At 38.6% G+C, this 21,564-nt stretch overlaps 1 protein-coding gene across 2 annotated transcripts; it reads right to left on the bottom strand.

The window, feature by feature from the left end:
• Window positions 1-215: 215 nt before the first annotated feature.
• On the bottom strand, window positions 216-20,035 carry LOC124290197 (vesicle-associated membrane protein 7-like). Of its 2 annotated transcripts, none has more exons than XM_046727225.1 (9): window positions 19,959-20,035; window positions 16,114-16,270; window positions 13,141-13,198; window positions 11,712-11,761; window positions 8,150-8,237; window positions 5,284-5,371; window positions 2,957-3,024; window positions 2,351-2,443; window positions 216-1,581 (listed from the first exon to the last, which is right to left on the bottom strand). In XM_046727225.1, exons 2-9 carry the CDS (start codon window positions 16,257-16,259, stop codon window positions 1,513-1,515), a joined length of 660 nt encoding a protein of 219 aa, XP_046583181.1. In that variant the 5' UTR covers window positions 16,260-16,270; window positions 19,959-20,035; the 3' UTR covers window positions 216-1,512. The 2 variants fall into 2 exon arrangements, with proteins under 2 accessions (XP_046583181.1, XP_046583912.1); XM_046727956.1 differs by having other exon boundaries at window positions 19,976-20,031.
• Window positions 20,036-21,564: the final 1,529 nt, after the last annotated feature.

Raw genomic sequence — 21,564 nt, 5'->3', positions numbered from 1 at the left:
CACCAGAAATGGGCTTCACACATTGTACCTAGGTCTTCAGCTTTAACCACTAAGCACGTGGCTTCAAGAATCGGAATGTCAACAATCACTGACCCCAGAATGCTCTGAGGAAGGAGACCAGGTTTAACATTAATATTTACATTTGTGGAAACATATGAAACAACATGGAATATATGTACAGCTCATTACACACTATACATAACACAGGAGCGTAGTAACTTAGTTCAGTTTACTTTAATGGATACACATTATTCAATTTTACAGCAAAACAAATTCTGCTACAGCTGAACAACAAAAATATATACTTTCTATCTCACAGATTTATCTATCCGAATCAAATCAATAAATTTAAGTGTTTCTCTTCAAAGATTCTGACGGGCGGTGGGGTAGCCTAGTGGTTAAAGCGTTGGCTCGTCACGCCGAAGACCCGGGTTCGATTCCCCACATGGGCACAATGTGTTAAGCCCATTTCTGGTGTCCCCCGCCGTGATATTGCTGGAATATTGCTAAAAGCGGCGTAAAACTGAACTCAGTCAGTCAGTCAAAGATTCTGACAGGATTTGTTAACTGAAATTCAGGTTTTTCACTGCTTTAAGCAATATTCCAACAATATCACCACAGGGACACCAGAAATGGGCTGCACACATAACACCAATGCGGGAAATTGAACCCGGGTCTTTGCTATGACAAGCAAATGCTTTAACCACTAGGTTACCTCACCTCCCTTTAAATAAAAGAATGCAACAAAGCCCCAGGTAACTCATATACCTCAAAACTTGCTTACCATACATGCATTCTCCATAACTTAATGGGTTATGACAAAGTCCCTTTGACTTTTGTCTCCAGTGCAGACAGGTGACACACAACAGGTCAATTGAAACTTTAAGCCAGCTCTTGTGACAGGCTAGGCAGTTCTGTGGTCCTATTCCTTAGGACAATTCCCACTGTGAACTATTAAAGTAGTGACTGACGGTTTAAGCATTAATCCACACAGGTGTCCTGGTGTGTGCTGTCTGAATAATGTTCACACTAGGAACCTCTATCTTGGTTACTTTGTGGAAAAGGCATTGTAACCTGAATCTATGACCCTCAGTATTAGAAAACTTTTAATAATAACTAAAAATAACACTGAAATGCATCAAGAAGACCCACAACACAGGGTGAGTCTGGGTTACGCCATTTTAAGCAAGATCACAGCAAGGGACACCAGAAATGATCTTCACACATTGTACCCATGTGAGATAGAAGCCAGGTCTTCAGCGTGATGAGCGGATGCTTTTGTTGTTAGGCTACACCACCGCCCCAATGCATCATGACTAACAACCATCAATTCAACCAGGGAGACGGCCATATTGACCAGTCATTAAAACTGCTTGAGTTCTCGTTCTCATACCATCCTGTGTAGACATGTACAGATTAGTTGGATATAGTGTGCAAGAAAACGTGTAGACGAACTCCTGCTTGAACTTGAAAGGAGATGTAAGTCTGTTCTAGTGAAACAAGCAACATGTTTTACTTTTTTGTACAGTTCGGCCAGCTGAGACCTCCACACGATGCCGACACGATAAAGTATAGGATCACCTGAAAATAGATATCATTTTATTATGCACATAAGTTTAAACATTAAAAATTATACATTACATATTACAGGATTTGAAACACAAAAAGTCAGGTAGTTTGTGACTAGTAAAGATCAGGGAAAAGTGATGTTTCCAAGTGGAACACAACTATAAGGCTGATTGCAACTTTGCAATTTATAACCACCAAATTCTCACTTTAGTCTCTCAGGCAGTTAGTGATGTCAGTCACTTCTGTGAAGCCAGAGTATAATAATAATATCTTCAGACTATAACATATGTTATATTTGGGATTACACTTTCTCAGTAAAGTACAGATTCTAGTGCTTTTGTTGGGTTGAGTCCCATCCGGGATTCGAACCCGCACCCTCAGAGTCAGGCACCTAATCGCCAGCACACAAAGTCAGACGCCTAGACCGCTCAGCCACCGCGGTTTCCACAAAAATGGAAGTGGGACAACTGGTAGTCTAGACTGCGGACTTTGTGTACCCCTCTGATAAGTGTTAATTGGCACGGCTCCCATGGCCAAAAGCTATGAAATACACAATGCCATTTAGAAAGTGGTCAAATGTAACATATGTTATATTTGGGATTACACTTTCTTAGTAAAGTACAGATTCTAGTACTTTTGTTGGGTTGAGTCCCATCCGGGATTCGAACCCGCACCCTCAGAGTCAGGTTTTTCATACAGACTACTCTTATTTAGAAATCTGTAACAATATGTCCACTGTATATGATATGATGACTTGAGTAAAGACCTGTAAGATACTTACTATCACAACAACAGCTATTATTACTGTTATTTTCACATTTTTCCACCAGAGGGATCGGGCTAAGTTTCGACTTGACTTCTTGAAAGACACAGCCTGGAACATCAACATAATTACACTGTTAAGTTCAACATGTTGGCGAACGCCTTTGCATACTTCCTTAAATAAATGGCTCTCATTATGAGTATATTTCGAAACTGAGCAGTCAGCAATGTTAAGTAGATGCACCTGTATGTATATAGAACATGAGAGATTATATTAATGTAATCCAAACAAGATTGATTTGATGTTGAATGTTTTCTCTTAGAAACATGTCAAAATGTGAAATTCTGCAAAACCTAAATATATACCGGTACTATATTTTACGTTAAGTTTTTCATCAACAATAAAAATAATCAATGTTCCTGTATCAGAAACATATCTGTGTGAAAGTATACCAAATATATGAGATGCCTTAGGAAAGACCATTAATATCCAGAAGGGTTGTGTACATTCTGTACACAACAACAAATTTCTTTGGGGGTAAAACCTGAAAATGAATATTTTTCCAGGATTTGGGGAACTGGTAATTTTATCACACATCTAAGCCCACAAATCTAGCTGCCTTACATTAGTACTGAGATCATCCGTCTTGTCCACCAACAGCTCCAGTCTCTCCCCACGATCTGCTATTGCATCTGAAAGTCATTAACAAATACATTTCTTCAAAAAAGTTAAAATAAGAGATTTTGACTTGTGTTCATTCTGTAATGAAGAAACAGAATATACTTGTCACTTATTATGGGAATGGGAATTTGTGCAAACCTTTTGGTCAAATTTTTTATCATGGTTAACAGAAGGTTGTGACCACATCCATGATCTCAATCTCACTATGGAACTGATAATTTTTTGCTGTAAAAAATGTTTTTACCGACTGTTTTGACTTGTTCATATCATTAGGAAAATATTACTTGTACAAATGCAAGCTCAATTCTGTTCTACCAAATATTGCTCAGTTCAGAATTGAGTTGAGATTGAGATATAGTATGATATAGTATTGAAAAATGAATTTTCTTTAACAGAACTGTAATGCCGAAGTTTATTCGAAATGGCTCTTATATCATGGCTTATTCAAAGACGACTGAATTAATTATATATGTTTAATAATTAAAAATAATCTTGTACTTGTGTGAATGGTGAGTGAATGGATTGTCTTGTTTTGTAAAAATTTCCACCTGTATCCCATTAAATTACTGTATATCTTTCAGACTGAGCTGTCCCCTGGCTGCTTAGTTCTGACAGTAACAGGGATTCAGAAATAAAATTTAAATTACAAAAAAACAACCAAAACCCCCAACAAATTCATATTTAGTTCAGATGTACAAATGTAATGTATAATCTCACATGAACAGAGATCATATTGTGGTGTTTCTGGATTTTTAAACACTCTCATTGATTTACAACGATATAAAGAGAAAATATGGGGCCTCATTCTTCTTGTAACTTGGATCATCAGATCTGCATTTTGAACCACAACATGTGTGCAAAACAAAGCAAATGACATTTTAGTCTTAACTTGTTATATTTTCAACTTTTCAAAGTTGCTAATGATGTCAAGTTAATGATAAAAATCTCCTGAGAAAATATCATTATGTGAGAAAAGGACTGCTAATTTTAGTCAGTTATAACTGTGGTTTATTATATGCATTACAACTGAAACATACAGTAAATGGCTAGGACCAAGGAAACCATTTGTAATATCTGTCAGTTCATTAGTAATGTATTTATCTTTGGATGATAATCCTTGAGGAGTTGTTTCCCCTTGGACTGTGTTCTCAAGTCAGAGTCATTTGTTCAACGACCCGTGAAGATCCGGGGTAGAATAGGTCTTCAGGAACCCATGCTTGCCACAAAAGGCGACTATGCTTGTCGTAAGAGGCGACTAACGGGATTGGGTGGTCAGGCTTGCTGACTTGGTTGACACATGTCATCGGTTCCCAACTGCGCAGATCAATGCTCATGCTGTTGATCACTGGATTGTCTGGTCCAGACTTGATTATTTACAGACCGCTGCCATATAGCTGGAATATAGCTGAGTGCGGCACAAAACTAAACTCACTCATTCACTCACTCATTTGTTCAACAACACCTCTCAGTAACATGCAATAAGGACCACAGAGTTATGTCCCCTTAACTAGATTTCCTAATTCAGGCTAATATCAATGCTAGTTTACAGAAATTTGACAAGAACGATCACAGGTTTCAAACCAAAACGAATTTCCTGGTCTGATCTAGGATTAGTGAAAGGGTGAGTGTTGTGTAACACTGTAGTCAGCAATATTGAGGAAGGATAACAATATATGGATGAACAACTTCTTTACTGAACAACTTCTTTATTGAACAACTTCTTTACTGAACAACTTCTTTACTGAACAACTTTTTTATTGAACCTTCTTTACTGAACAATTTCTTTATTGAACAACTTCTTTACTGAACAACTTCTTTATTGAACCTTCTTTACAGAACAACTTCTTTATTGAACAACTTCTTTATTGAACAACTTCTTTACTGAACAACTTCTCCTCCAGCACAAGGATGGAGGAGCATATATACAAGTTAGAGTAGATGTTGTACAGTACAATAAGGATTAGGAAGCCAGACACAATAACAACACATCTACTCTAACTTGTATATATATGCTCCTCCATCCTTATGCTGTTCATCACTTGCTTGATAACGGTGTTAGAACCTACACTGAAATGTCGCTCTCACAGCAATAAAGAAGTTGTTCATCCATATATCATCCTTCCTCACTGCCCCAACTTCTAAATGCCTCTCAAAGAAGTTAGCAATATTGAGGTAGAACTCAGAATACAATGAGGTTCGTGTCATAACCTGTTTAATGTATTTCACTGACAAGCAGCATAATCACTACAAACAAAAAGTGTTTTACTTACCAATATTCCGGACCATAATTCCTTTCAACTCATCAACTTGATCCTGAACCTTTGTGAGATGGTCTGGTCTGTCCTCACTGAAGAAACGCTGAACACACAAATACAAACACAGTTACACTACACAACAGCAGTATAGAGCTTGGCTCTCACTCACACAGTTCAAATACATATAGATTTGGGCTGTTACGATTCACGATCATTTTCAATGAACCAAACCGTGAAGTTTCATGAATTCAATTCATTATTCATGATCTCTGGAAAAGAATATCCATACATTTCTTGAAAAGGAGTGTTTTTACTTGAATTTGGGTTATGAGAAAGGCAGGATACCTTATGGATGACAAGTTCCTTATCATATTATAATGCTTCATTCCGGAATAGATTCATATATAATTGAATGTTGCATCATAATATCATCAAGAAAATGTCATCCATAACGTATCCTGCCTTCCTTATTTCCCATCAACTTATAAAATGGCAATCAAACAGATTGAATTTGGGTGCAACATGCAAAAGGAAAGTATCCCAGTCGGGCAGAATAACAGTCAACTTTCTTAGAAGGGCGAAAACTTATGGACGTCAACTTCTTTATTTTGAGGGACACAACGTCTTGATGTATATTCTTACTCCTTCATCACCTGAAGCCTATATTCCAGCAATATCACAGCAGGGGACACCTGAAATGGGCTTCACACCTTGTGCCCATGAGGGGAATCGAACCCAGGTCTTCGATGTGACAAGCGAACGCTTTAATCATAAGGCTACCCCACCACCACTATCTGCCTGAGAGCTTTTATGATCAAAATTATTTGTTGGAAAGAGCAGTGCCGCTGTCGAAGTTCTTTCTGTGTAACAAGTTTTGTAAATCTCAAAGAATGATGCTTTTCAAATTGCAAAGACACAGGGTAAGCTATTGCTTTCTTGGAAGATCAGGCCCCGATTTCTCGAAACAAACTTAAGTTTTTACTCAAATTTCAAACTGAGTTTGACAATTAGAAACACCTGAATTTTTAACTCAACTGCATTTTTAAAATAAAAAAGCCCAAACAACTTAAGTAATCTAATTACCAAACTCAAATTGTCTACTATGTTTGAGTTTAATATTGATTTCAGTTTATTCTGGGAAATGCATTTTTCTGTGTTTTCTCAAATTTGAGTAAAAACTCTTAACTTAGGTCAAAACTCAGACTTAAGTTTGTTTCGAGAAATTAGGGCCAGATTTCACTTAGTGTTTGTTCCTGTACATATAGCAAACCAAGATTACCAGCTGTTGCTGTATATCCATGGAAACAGATTACACAGGTGGCACCACTAAATGTAGAGGCTTACAAATGTGAGACGCACCTGTTGCAATCACAGTGATGATAACACAGAGAGCATACATTTACAAATAGATTATCATGCTCAAAAAGTGTAAAAAATGCCAATACTACAAATTCATCCAATTGTTTGGATCAACACATAAAGAAATATAGTGAGTGAGTGAGTTTCAATTTTACGCCGCTTTTTAGCAATATTCCAGCAATATCACGGCGGGGGACAACAGAAATTGGCTTCACATATTGTACCCATGTGGGGAATCTAACCTGGGTTTAGTAATCCAACTTGATGGAAACCATGTGTGAGTTGTATGCATTTAAGTGGTCTATTTCTGTTTCTAAGATGCCTAGCGGTTAGAACAATAAAAAAAAAAATACATTAGCAGACAATAAAGGTATAGTTTCTTGATGACGTAACAATTGAATGACATTATCCTGTCACTGCGCCATTCTAATGTGCCCCCTTTGACAAACCATGTTACATTACATCACGATGTAACCGACGTCACGATGCATGTCAGTTGTCATCGCCTCGTACGGCCTCCTACAGTAAACTACTCTGTTGCATCCCGTTTCTTGGTTTGCAGTTGCTTCATGCAGCTAACTTCACTGGTGGAAACATTACGTTTATGTTTTACGAAGGTTAAAATGTGTCAATTCGACTCAAAAGTTTCAGCGACAAGGTAACGTTCGCAATGTTTACATTCCCACAATGCAATCGTGGAATGTCGCTTGACTACTCAGCTTCCTCTGGATGTACTGATCTAAACTTACGTTGGTAGTAGAAATGCGACGTTCATATTGCCCCATATGGTTTACATTAATGACAGATGTAATAAAAATAATTCAGAGAAGATATTTAATCCGAACGTAAACCGTCATCAAACTGTTATCATTTGTTATTTACTGGTAACGGTCGTCTTAACGTAGGGGGGCAGACACATCAATAGATCAGCGCGCCAGTTAGACCTGTGCGAGGATTCTTAATTTAGGTCACCGACACCATCGTTTGTTTTCTGCCTTAAATTAATCGTAATTATCCTTAGAAAGTATTACATTTGGCATCTTAGAAAAGAAATTATTATAATGTTAAAGCACTGGGACGCAAGCATCCTCATCCTCGTAATTATAATAGTTCAGGGAGAAAGTGTGCTTTATTACACTATACATGGTGGTAGAGAAAACTGTATTTCTTAAGTCACGTATCCGAACTGTCTCTGGAGTCCAGTGAGTCCTGTTTATATGGAATACTCTGATTCCACATGAACTTTGTAAGTTCTGACATTCGCCTTGTTCTTTATCAAGGGCCATCACTCCTAACAATAAAATTGTTAAAGCTCAACTTAGGCCCATGTACCTAAAACCATCAAAAGTCCCAAATTTAGGCCCATGGACTTCATTACACTAGGAAATCCTGGTACACTGGCAAATATAAGTCACAAAACTCTGAATCGATATTAACCTCTTGTTAATCCTTGACCTCCAATGTAGCATAAATTATAACACTGAAACTTCTCAACAAACTCCACATGCAAATATTGCCTTACCATCTGTGATGCTATGACTCTGGAAAACTCGCTGTTCATGGCAAAGGGTAAGGCTGTTTGAGCTCGAACTCCATACTGTGAGTGAAATCTGGAGACATACAAACATCCAGTTTAAACAAGCTTTGATCACTGAAAAACTTTATAGTGAGCAGGTAAATAATAGACACATTTATTTATCATATGTCATAAGTCAAGGATTAAAAGTTAAGTGAGTGAGTGGGTTGGGTTTCACGCCTATTTTAGCAATATTCTAGCAATATCACAGCGGGGGACACCAGAAATTGGCTTCACATATTGTACACATGAGGGGAATCGAACACGGGATCACCTTGAAGGCAACTGGAAGATCTGAGATATGGATGCCACATACATCCTGGATCTGTCCAAGTTTGAATCTCGATAATTGTGTGTGTGCATTGTGTGTGGGTTGGGGGTTGGGGAGTAGTGGTGGTCTGATTAATTGAAATAATCGAAGACTGGTTGCAATGACAAAATTACCAAGCAATCGATCATGTTTTCTCATAATCAAACACAAGCAATTTTGGAACACTTGTTTGCAGTAACAATATTTTTCACAAGGTTTGTTTTGTCTGTTACATTTCATAAGCACTACAAGCTCGTTCCAAGTCATGATTGAATTTATCTTAAAGACTCCAGAAAATATGTTCCTAATGTACTGGTCATCCTTTAAAGATATGAAATTTGCAAATGCATTTTGTGCAATTTGCAAAAATCCGACAGAACTACATGTTTTGTCTTTATGTTTTGTGCATTAACAAACATAACCAGGAAACTTTGATAAATGACGCTAACCAATTCGGTTGTAATGAACCAATTATGGGATTTTAACCAATTCCCAACACTATGGAGGAGTTGTAGAATTAGAGTACATACCACTCAGTTTTAAGATAATAGTCCAGGCCTGAAATTCATTGTAGGTTTTCCAACATTTGATATCATAATACAACATATCAACTTCAATGATGATTCTTATGAAGGAATCAGCTGTTAATAGCAGTTATTTCTAATGGATCAAAACAATATGATAATGCAGGAATATCAAATGTCATTGATCATGAACATCGAGAACTTTCTGGGATTCATCTTCTTTTTATTCTTTGATACGTTTCAGGGCTTGTTTTGGACCCATCATCAGGTAAAACTGTTCATTAGTTTTACCTGATGATGGGGCCAGAACAAGCCCTGAAACGTTGTGTCAAAGTGTATAATGAAGATGAAACCTAGAAAATTCTCTATGTTCATCAAATAACATCTTCTAAAACGTCAATCAAGCATTTGACATTTCTCATATTTACCTAAATATGTCATGGAGAATAGAAAATGATTCTTTGTATTCTTCTTCAGTAATATGGGTGGGTGAGTGAGTGAGTTTTAAGTTTTAAGCAGAGGAATGACACTGACAAACCCAGCAGCTTGCAAGGATTGGATTTGGGCATAACCAAGGGAGGCCACTCTGCATAGCAAGCAGCAGTGCATCAAAGGACAAGGTCACAGGTGCCCCACCACAGTAATCAGATATTCTTCAGAGAGGCATATTTTAACAAAAAGTCATTTGGGTTGTATGAAAAAGAATGTAATACTTGGTGCACTGGCTTACTCTGGATGCATCTCTCCTACCACTGATATTATGACACATTGCATACACTTGTCATTGACTTTCTGCTCAATAAAACTACTTGTCACATGTGTAGAAGCCTCTGAGTCATATATCACGAGATAGTAATCAAATATCACGTACGATTGACAGAACGGGTCCAAAACCAGTAAACATGAACAGGGCTTCACAGGTGGAATAATTTGGCATCCCATATACATGGATGCTGAAAATGTGTCCCATGGGATGACAATATGCATCTTACAGGCACCATTAAACCAGCTACAGTTTAACCACTGTCAATGTCTTTTCTCTCAGGTATCTTCAGTAAAATACTACCAGTAGTTTGAGAAAGGTTTCACAAATAATGCAGAGCTACAGATAACTTTTTGGGTCATTGAGTTAAGTACTCGCTTGTGTTCATCTCAATTGGGTATCCTAATCTTCCTTTGAGTAACCTAATAAATTATACCCACCTCACTCAAACTCAATTGGGTATTTTGCCATTTTCCATTATGTTTAAATGTTGGTTAACGTGTGTGTTATTTATATTTGATCTGTAATATGAGAAATGATAAGAAAGACTGCAAGTTGCCAAGTTCATGTGCTGAAAAAGAACCTCTAAATATACCTCTGAGTCAGTAATATCTATCTTTCTTCAGTAACCTCCATCCGTAGCGCATGGGTCTGCTTACTTCAAATTCTAGTAGGTTTGCTGAGTACGCAAGCTAGGATTTGACATCTTTGTGTGTACGCATGTTAGGTCATATTTATTGAGTATTCACAAAAATTTAAGCGTACTTGTACGCAATAGACTTGAAAGGAACTGAGTTTTCACATAAATGTTTGCATAATTTACGCAGATATGCAGCTTATCTGTACCTCTGATAATGTATAATTGTCTAATGCTGGGAACAGAGGGCCCCTAAAGAGTCCTCACAACCGACAAAGGGAAATGACCTGACACCCCTATGAACAGATAATGTTTGTTTGCTTACAGTCAAATGCCACATCTAAAAATCATGCAGAAATTTGACAGCAGTCTGTAAATATTCATGTCTGAATCAGACAACTCAGTGATTGAGTGAGTGAGTTAGTTTTACGCTGCTTTTAGCAATATTCCAGCAATATCACGGTGGGGGACACCAGAAATGGGCTTCACACTTTGTACCCATGTGGGGAATCGAACCCGGGTCTTCGGCATGACGAGCGAACGCTTTAACCACTAGGCTATCCCACCGCCCCCTCAGTGATTGATATCATGAGCACTGATCCACACAAATGGAATACAATGATATGCAGCAACCATAGGCCGATCCAGAAGGGGTTCAGGGGTGCACACACGCACGCACGCAAACTCCCTTTTGTCCTGAAAGTCTATCAAATGACCATTGAAACTCTCGTGAAAATTAAGTGTGCACCCCACCTTTCTCAAAAAGCTGTATCTGCCTCTGATCAACTAAGTCATGATCACAGCACCTGTCCATCACATCCAGTTGATCCTCTCTTACAACAAGCAGGAGTTATGGACCTACATCCATACCCCTAGGGGTACCTATTGGTTTATGAACAACTTCGAATCCCTATGATGTAGTTCCCATGCATATAAGGATACTGCCCTTAAAACTCTGGGCTGATAAAATGTTCAGCCTCAAACAGTTATCTGATCTTTTTATCAAAGTAAGACAAATATTAGTAACTAATATCTGAGAATATTTTAACTGCGTTTGGTTTTAAAATATTCCAGAAATCAAAAAATGGGCTTTCAGTGCCCAATTCCAACCCGGTCTTCGCTGACGAGCCAACGCTTTAACCATAACTGGAAACAAAATGCTTTCAGAAATAACTGGCCATGCCCTATCTATTATTACTCGCATTCCAGGTTTCTGATGGCATCAAAAGAGGATACTTTAACTTTAAGAGAATTCAAGTGGAAAATCAACATACCGTTTCTTGATTTCATTTAGAAACAGGAATGCCCTCGATCTTTCAAAATCCTGAAATCCAGAAAACAATGAATTATGTGATGTTAAGTGTTAAACTGTAGATCAATTCCCCAACATTTGTATACATTATATTTTTAAACATTAAAATGCCTGTGTAGAAGCTTTATCATTTCTTTGAAAGTTTCACTGTCTTTCATCTCAACATGTCACTTGTGTGTTTGATGCTTAAAGCCAGCTCAGCAGTATTTCAACTGAAAGATGGCACCTGTAAATAATCTGGTGCAGACAATAGTGACTGATTCTGTTAGCCACGCTCTCAGGGTATGGTGACATTTTCATCACACAAGTCCCTGACCAGGAAAATCAAATCCACAAGTCGCCCGAGCCAAGTCCTTGAGCCTCAGCATCCAATCCACAAGCCATCTCAGCCAAGTCAAAGAGACTGACCATTCAATCCACAAGCCGTCTCAGCCAAGTCACAGACACTGACCAATCAATCCACAAGCCGTCACAGCCAGGTCCATCAAATCCAAAGTTGTCTTACCAATGGAATCCCCACAAGCTGTCTCAGCCAAGTCACAGAGAGACTGACCAATCCACAAGCCGCTCTCCAGCCAAGGATTCACGGAGACTGGCCATTCAATCAACAGGCAGTCTCAGCCAAGTCACAGAGAGACTGACCAATCCACAAGCCATCTCAGCCAAGTCCACGAGACTGACCATTCAATCCACAAGCCGTCTCAGCCAAGTCAAAGAGACTGACCATTCAATCCACAAGCCGTCTCAGCCAAGTCACAGACACTGACCAATCAATCCACAAGCAGTCTCAGCCAAGTCACAGAGACTGACCAATCAATCCACAAGCAGTCTCAGCCAAGTCACAGAGACTGACCATTCAATCCACAAGCAGTCTCAGCCAAGTTACAGAGACTGACCAATCAATCCACAAGCAGTCTCAGCCAAGTTACAGAGACTGACCATTCAATCCACAAGCCGTCTCAGCAAAGTTACAGAGACTGACCATTCAATCCACAAGCAGTCTCAGCCAAGTCACAGAGACTGACCAATCAATCCACAAGCAGTCTCAGCCAAGTCCCTGAGCCTGAGCATCCAATCCACTAGCCGTCACAGCCAGGTCCATCCAATCCAAAGTTGTCTTACCAGTATATAGGTTGCCAGGTGCTAATTCTAACATGGAATCCCCACTGGGGTATTGCCATGCAGGGTAGACAGATGTAAGGCACATGGGACATGCATGAGTAATACATGATCGCAGTAATACACGATAGAGAATAACCAACAAGGTACTATTACAAAAACTCACATTTTTCTGTCTGAACTATATCTAATGTGCACACACAGACACATAAAAACCCATAAAAATAATAAAGTAACTTGTGGATGGAATATTATTAGAGACTGGTACTCACATCATCAGTGATGCACAGATAGACAAGTCTATCTTCTATGACATAGTGGAACAGGTAGCTGAAAGAAACAACACATGATATCACTGCTTTGCTGAGCCAGCGTGTATTTCACAATAGTAGGAACACACTAACTCAAACCATGTAGGATGATGCATCAGCTGCTGTATGGCAGTCAATCTATAGAACAGAAGTATTGTGAATTATCTACAAGTCAACACAAAGTGCCACTGTTCGAAAAATTGGCAATTAATAACATTTGTTAAAATTTTGGAATCTCTTCATATTTTTTGTTTTAAATGTTGAGGTATTTTTACCTTGCAGTCCACAATAAATTTGAAATTAAACTCAATTCTGACTGGTCCAACTGGTTTCAAATCAAATTAACCGCCTCTCATTAAAACAGCTGCTTTGAAAACTGTATCATCTTGGAAACCAATATTAACAGAAAAGAACATCTTTCTCAACCACTGTCAATAGCCATTTCAACACAGTTATATGGACAGGAACATATTACATAATGTAGAGTTTTTGTGACTGCAATATTCAAAATACATGTATGTGTGGATTGGTCTTGACAAAAACATGAGAGAAATGAAAGGGGATTTAAAGTGTTTGGAGACAAGCTTAAAATTTAGCACCAATCTACATCCTTGTCATCATAAAAAGCAATGTGACACAGTAGTGACCCAGGGATTTACCTTGAGTCCTGTATTTGAGGGTCCCTGGGACTCATGCTTATAATTTTCAGGGGTCCTTGACAACAAAATGGGGGTCCCAGACACTTACATATTACTAATACTGTTATCATCACATTTATTGTTACAGTAATCAAATTGCAAATGATACCATAACTTAACTAGTAACATATTCAGGGACAACTTATTGTTACTTGATTGAAATTCTTACAAAAGTATTTGGACTTTTTTCTGCATCCCTGTGGATGTGCTAATATATTTTGTTGCATCCATTGTCAATTTTATGCATATAGGATGCAGGAATTCGCGTCCTGTAAATCCCTGGTGACCTGTGAAGTTGAACCAAAGGCTTGTTTAGTTTACAGGCACCAACTTGTAACTTACAAAGTGGATTGGCTAAAGAACGCCTGTAATACCAGTGAGTGAAATATAACAATGCAAAACAATAACCAAATATGTTAACTTTCCCAAATTAAATTTAACATTGTATTTAGGATGCCAAAGCCGAACACTATATCTACAGTAGAAAACAACCATGTGAATTTGAAACCCAACAGATAGGTCCATGACTTCCTTTCAATTTCAACAGAAGCAACTTCCAGTAATGTGAGTGGAGTTTTTCACTCAGGCTTAAGGGAATTTGACCATATAAAGCATCCTATTTCATTATTAGGCTGGTATCAGTGTTTCTCAAGGAGACTGAAATCCACTCATGACCAAAACTCTGTGATGCTTCAATCAATGTCTCTGCTAACTCTAGTGTTTTGTTATGGCAGATCAGACATAAACATTAAGAGCGCAACAATCCACTATCTAGTATGAGGCGATCTGATACATATGAATATTGGGTAACTAATATGAATATTGGGTAACAAATATGAATAATGGGTAACCAAATATGAACATTGGGTAACAAATATGAATATTGGGTAACCAATACAATAATGAGTCAACAGATGATGTATTGATCAATATATTCAGTGAAATAATTACAAGCTATTTATTACCTACGAGGGCGAACATATCGGGGTTCATATCTTTCATACGATGCCCTAGGACAAAATATCACTTTGTCATGGTGACGTGACGTCATGAACAATGCTATGACGTCACGTTTCTTCTATGACGTTGCATTCCACAAGCGGCGACGGCGGGTAGACAGCCTATGTTTGAAAGTAGATTTGGGTTATTTTCCTCAATTTGACGACTTTGGTAATAAACAGAATATTATATTCTGTATCATACTATGTTTGCGACACTCGTGCCTAAATAACGGTATATCCCTCGCTCCTCGCCGGGAAATACCAACATTTAGGCACTCGTGTCGTAAACATAGTGAGTGAGTGAGTATGGTTTTACGCCGATTTTAGCAATATTCCAGCAATATCACGGCGGGGGACACCAGAAATGGGCTTCACACATTGTGCCCATGTGGGGAATCGAACACAGGTCTTCAGCGTGACGCTCGAACGTCTTAACCACTAGGCTACCCCACGGCCCCGTCGTAAACATAGCATGACATGGGCACTCATATAATATCCTCTATATATGTGACATGTTGGAAGTCTTAATTTTCCACGACAATGACTACAGATCACATTACTGTCAAATTACATTTTTAGAGTGTTGGCTATTATCCTGCCTGGCTTGGATGAGTTCCATATTGCATGTCTCATTTTCATAAATAAGGCCAAAACTCAAGTAAAAACACTCCTTTATAATAACTTCATGGATATTCTATTCTAGTGATCATGATGAACAAACTGAATTCATGAAGGGATATGGTTTGATTCACAGTATACTACAGTGAATCATCGTAACAGCCCTAATTACCATGCTGTATTTTCGATATAAAGTTAACCTTGCCAAATTCAACATTTGAAACCCCAGGCGGGGTATTCAATTCCAAATTCATTTTTTTGTGATTAAATCTACAGGTAACTTGGCCCAACATTGAAAACATTGAAACTAAGCATAAATACATCTTGCTCTTCTTTGAACTATATGATTAAAAAATAATACTGATACATCTTGCTCTTCTTTGGACTTGATATGATTAAAAAATAATAAACCACAAATATCTGTAACACTAGTTCATAAAATAAATTGAAAATGTTGTTTCTGTTTTGGATTGTTACTGACATCCGTGGCAGCCCTGAGACGTGATATCAGCATCTGATCAGATCCAGATGAAATCCTCAAATTGTGAAGGATTTGAAGATGTAATTGGGAACATGCTAATGAATTGGAAAAACTACTAATGAGAAGCCATCATTACCTTCCATGGGAGTAGGTGAGCTTGGAGGTTTCGGGCGTTATTTTGCCAAGAATTTGTTCTGTTACTTCTGAAAAGTTGCCAGCACAGCTGGCATATTTAGCCAGGACTGTGGTGCCGCGTGCTATCACTGCATACAGCAATGGCATCTTTGCTGAAACTGAAAAAATAGAGCAAATTGTTTTAAGACCACTTCGAAGAGCAATGTATTCACCATAATAAAAAACATATGGGGTTCCCAGAAAAGTAAAAATGCTGTCATAAATATTCATACATAAAGATCACTTTTCACAATGTATTCCCTACCTCGACCTATTTCAACTTTAGTGAAATGTTGAAGCTAGGTTGATATTATGATCACTATCTTTACAACTAATCACTGCTGGATTGGGTGGTCAGGCTAACTGACATGGTTAACACATGTCAACATATCCCAATTGCGGAGATCCATGCTCACGAGATTGATCACTGGATTGTCTGGTCCAGACTTGATTATTTACAGACCGCCACCATATAGCTGAAATGTTGCAGAGTGCAGTGTTAAACAACACACAAACAAAAATCAAACTATTCACTGTCTTTTGCAGTTGTACTTCAAATGCCGGTACACTTACAGAATACCGGATACCTATATTATATACATTCTATTGTGCGCGTGAGGCTCCTCTATATAGAAGAAACAGAGAGCTCGAGCCTGCGAGCGATCCAATAAAAATATGAATTTAAGGTAAAAAATAAGGTTAAAATCGAATTCCTCACCTTACTTCCGGTTTAGGAAACCTAAACTGGGGATTTTAACAGCGTTCACTGACGTAAACAGAGTAAAAAGTAATAGAGTGTTGAAATTTTATTCAAATGCATGCTGGGAAAAGGAACGCCACAGTGTGGGAACACTCTGATGGTAAATGTTTTTTGATTGGTAAGGTAAGGTAGGTAAGGCTTTTAAATAAAGGGGGGTACCCCCTTTACCCCCATTATCTTACCTTTTTTTAGCTTTAATATTGTTTAATATTTAATATTGAACGCTGCTTCAACACAGCCTTCATTCGTGGCGTGCCGTTGCTAAGGAAACAAAACGGAAGTGCGCAAAAATAAAAGCTCAATCAAAATAAAAATGGCGGATAGGTATCCGGTATTCTGTAATCTTGCCCAAATGCCATAGAATTGGTACCGTCATTGTAATGCCTTTGCAGTAATTTGTATTGGTTTTAAAATTTAGTTAATTTAGACCACACTTGTCAATTGTAAATCATTTCTTTTTTTTGTTTAATAGTTTTGAACCAAATTTGGTTATGGAGAGATTTTCAGTTAACCTCATTTCAGCCTCGACATCGACAAGCAACACAACAAATTTTCAAACCACTTAATTTGTACCAGCAAAATATTTAATAACGCTGGTATCCGTGTACACAGATGGTATTTGTAAAATAGACTTAGTGAGTGAGTGAGTTTAGTTTTAGGTCGCTCTTATAGTCCGTTTGGCTCAACAGCGGTCCGATGAATTGCGAACTCACTCGAAAACTGATAAACATATAATACTCAATGAAACGCCGATCATAATAAAAACATCAGACCAACTCAGTGAGATTTTCGCAAAATTTATGTCCTTAAAAGAAAAAAGTTGTTTAACAAACTATCATTAAAATATTCACATAGTTCACTATTTGGTACGAGGGAGGAGTGCAGAGAAAGGGAGAGCCAGGTGTGCGAGAAAGGATGGATACGGCACAGCTCAGGTAAATGAATCAATAGCTTTGTCGGCACTTGTGCATGTGCTCCGCGTACACCTGGCTGTTCCTCTCTTTGCACTCCTCCCTCGTTACAAATAGTGAACTGTGTGCTTCAATACTCAATAACACCCAGAAATTGGCCAACACATGATGTTTATCTCCTAATTTCAACATTGAAATACTGAAATACACAATGCCATTTTAGAAAGTGGTCAAATGTAACATATGTTATATTTGGGATTACACTTTCTCAGTAAAGTACATTCTAGTACTTTTTTTTCGCTCAGCCACCGCGGCTTCCACTTGCGTCTGACTTTGTGTGCTGGCGATTAGGTGCCTGACTCTGAGGATGTGGGTTCTAATCCCGGATGGGACTCAACCCCCCAAAAGTACTAGAATCTGTACTTTACTGAGAAAGTGTCATCCCAAATATAACATATGTTATTGAACTATCGGTATCTGTGTAGTACAATGCAATATCTGGATTACCACTTAACAGTGAAGGCACAAGGAATACAAAAAAGGGGGTCATCACCTCAAATAACGGCCATGTTGACAGCATCAGTAATGAGTCTAATGAGTCTAATGACTGGGGAACAATCACATAAAATCAACTGAATCATACACGGGTTACAGTCATAGGGCCCATACATTGACAGTTCTAACTGTTTTACAATTATTCATGACATAATTTCGAAGGGCGACGTCACACCTTTAGTTCATGTTTGACTCAATTCCCAAATCAAAAGGAAACAGCTCTTATAGATCTTTACCTCATGTCCTATGTTAAATAACTATGGTCATGTTTTTTATTGGAGGCAAACTGAAAAGAAAATGTGTGTGTTTTACGTACAGATGAGTTACAAACTACTAATATATAATAAATAAGAGAAAAGTGCAGGGGCCACTTGCAGAAAATGATCTTGGGGCAAAGACTGTCTTAAGTCCATGGAAGAGTATGAGAGTTACGATCACCGATGCACTAAGATTGCTGGCAGGTATAAATAAGTCTACACATACTGTGAGGTCATTTGAGCAGAAGATTCTCTTATGGAATATGGCTAGCAGGGGTTGATCAACTATTGTTTGGAAACAATGCTGCAGAAAGGTCACTGAACTTGTCCTTTCAGATGCCCCCATTCAATCATTATTTTATCCTTTCTATTACTAGCTACTCTCTACCAAAGGACTTGGAGCTGAGGTTTGAGATGGTTGAAATGTCCACCAATGTTAGCAAAATGATGGTTCACAGATCTATATCCCAATAGGGTAATGTAATCACCTGCCTTCATACAAAATTCATTATAAATTGCAACTATGTAACGTGATGATATCCTGTGTCCAAGACTGACATACTGAATAAGGTTTTATGCCACTATTCACCATATTCTTACAATATCAAGACAGGCCACACCAGAAATGGGCTTCACACAATTATACTAAGGAAATTAATCGCGACTTTGACAAGCTAACACTTAAACATTTAGGCTACCCCCCAGGCCCCTACTAAGACACAAAGGCATTGACAAAACAAGTCATATCTTTTCTCTATCAATAGCCTAAAGAAATTCCTGGATTTCACATCTGATAAAGAGTCTTCACTAGTTCCCGAGTCATTTCCTGCATGCATACGTGATGTCAGAATTGTCTAGATTGGGGCTGGGGTAGCCTAGTGGTTAAAGCGTTGGCTCGTCAAGCCAAAGACCCGGTTCGAATCCCCACGTGGGTACAATGTGTGAAGACATTTCTGGTGTCCCCGCCATTAATATTGCTAAAAGCGGCGTAAAACCAAACTCATCAGTCAGTCAGTCTAATTACCTGACATCACTCAATATACATCACGGTTTAGGAATTATACACAAGTTACCGTAACGTATGTAGACGTATTATCACATTATGGCCATCATCAATACTAGTTTAAACCCAAACAATGATTGTGTCAGTCTGTCAGCAAGAGGGTTGGTACGTCTGACTTGTAAAATCTGTTTCCATGATCACTGACAAGCGAGATTACATACCAGCTCTGTTTACAAAGTCATGTCAGTTAAACAGATTGTAGACTGTGTTATTTGAAAGTATGGGAAAAGGTTTGACAAATCATACTTCCTCGAAACTCACGTTATATATTCGCGTACTTTCCACTGTCTTGGTCTCTGTATTTACATGGAAGTGACGACAGAAGCACCTGACTCGCGACTGCATTTGCGCGAATGTTTTTGTTTAGAGAAGTACGTTCTCCTGCTGGAACCGACCGGAAAACAAGTGCTTGTGTGATTTGGCACCTGCCTTCACATAAATATTTTTCACAGATATATAAAACAACCCTGCAATATTTACTCTGAAATATTTCAAGACAATCCCTGGACAATGTGGTATAACGTTTTGAGGTTTACGAAAGACATGTACTTGAACTTGTAAAGCAGACTGTTTATTGACGACTAAGTCTGTAATATGCAAACAAAGGCAACTGAACCGAAAACACTTGTCACTGTCAGTATTATGGATCCGGAAATCAGTGTGTACCCTTAACCATGAAAAGCTGAAGGCCCTAACGACCCAGAACCATAAACAAAGTTGTGGGTCCTGATCAGAATGTGTAGGTCCTATATTTTAATATAGAAATAACACGATCAGGTATTGAGGATGAAAAAGCGGTGGGACAAAAGGACCTGCAGAAAACAAAAGATGTGTGTCCGAGTAGTTTTAAGTCGGCTTCGGGCAAAAGGACCGACGTCAATTTCGAACGCTGTCGGAAATCTGAAAATTACATTCTCAATCCATTATCAAATTCCATTAAAACAAATATGGAAAATATGTTATCCTTCCAGCCAAGTATCTGCATGAATCTCTCCAGAATCAGATATTCAAACAATGTAGATCTGATTGCAATATGATTAAGGAAAACAGTAGACTTATATACAGAGATATCACGTTTCTCCATATGTTCAAGTATATATGACAAACAATCATTTGTCATCAGTAAGTTTTAATTGTATTCTTCCTCATTAAGGAGGGAACGCCTCCGTGGTGTAGTGGTTAGAGCGTCCGCCCGGAAAGCGGAAGGTCGCGGGTTCGATCCCCGACCGCGTCCTACCAAAAACGTTAAAATATGGTACTTGTTGGTCCCTGCCTGGCGCTCTGCATTAATGGGTACAACAAGGACTGGTCGGCTCGGAGTCAGTATAATTTGTCTGAGTGGGGTATTCATCACTTCGGCTGAATATCCCTATCTCCAGCCTAAGTCTGGGCTAGTACAAAACCAGCTTACACATACACACGCATGCACGTCGTCATATGAGCGAAATATTCTCAAGCACGACGTTAAACCCATTCTCACCTCACCTCTTACCCCAAGGGCACAGATATAGTTCAGTCGTCTAAGGAGACGATGTTATTTGTGCAGAGTTGCGGCCCTTGGGCATGCCAGAAGCCTATGACTGTGATTTCAAATTCCGGTTTGCTATGAACCATTCGACACCACTCGCCCCTTTCAGTAAACTCCAAGAAGACGCGACTTGTCCCGGAATAATACGAGTGGGTCACGAATGGCTCTGAACGTTTCTTGATTTGTCACACCCGGTTAACACACCCTTGTCGCGAGGAAGACCCGGGTTCGTTTTCCCACATGGGTAAAATATGTGAAATCCGTGATATTGCAGGAGTATTCCTCAAAGCATCGCAAAACCTATTCACTCACTCAAAGTAAACACAGAGAACACAAAAC

This window comes from Haliotis rubra, unplaced genomic scaffold, assembly GCF_003918875.1.
Source record: "Haliotis rubra isolate DU_JTF1 unplaced genomic scaffold, ASM391887v1 Scf1, whole genome shotgun sequence".
Lineage (NCBI taxonomy): Eukaryota > Metazoa > Mollusca > Gastropoda > Lepetellida > Haliotidae > Haliotis > Haliotis rubra.
Note: the sequence above shows the minus strand (reverse complement) of the source record. Positions and strands in the feature narration are given on the sequence as shown.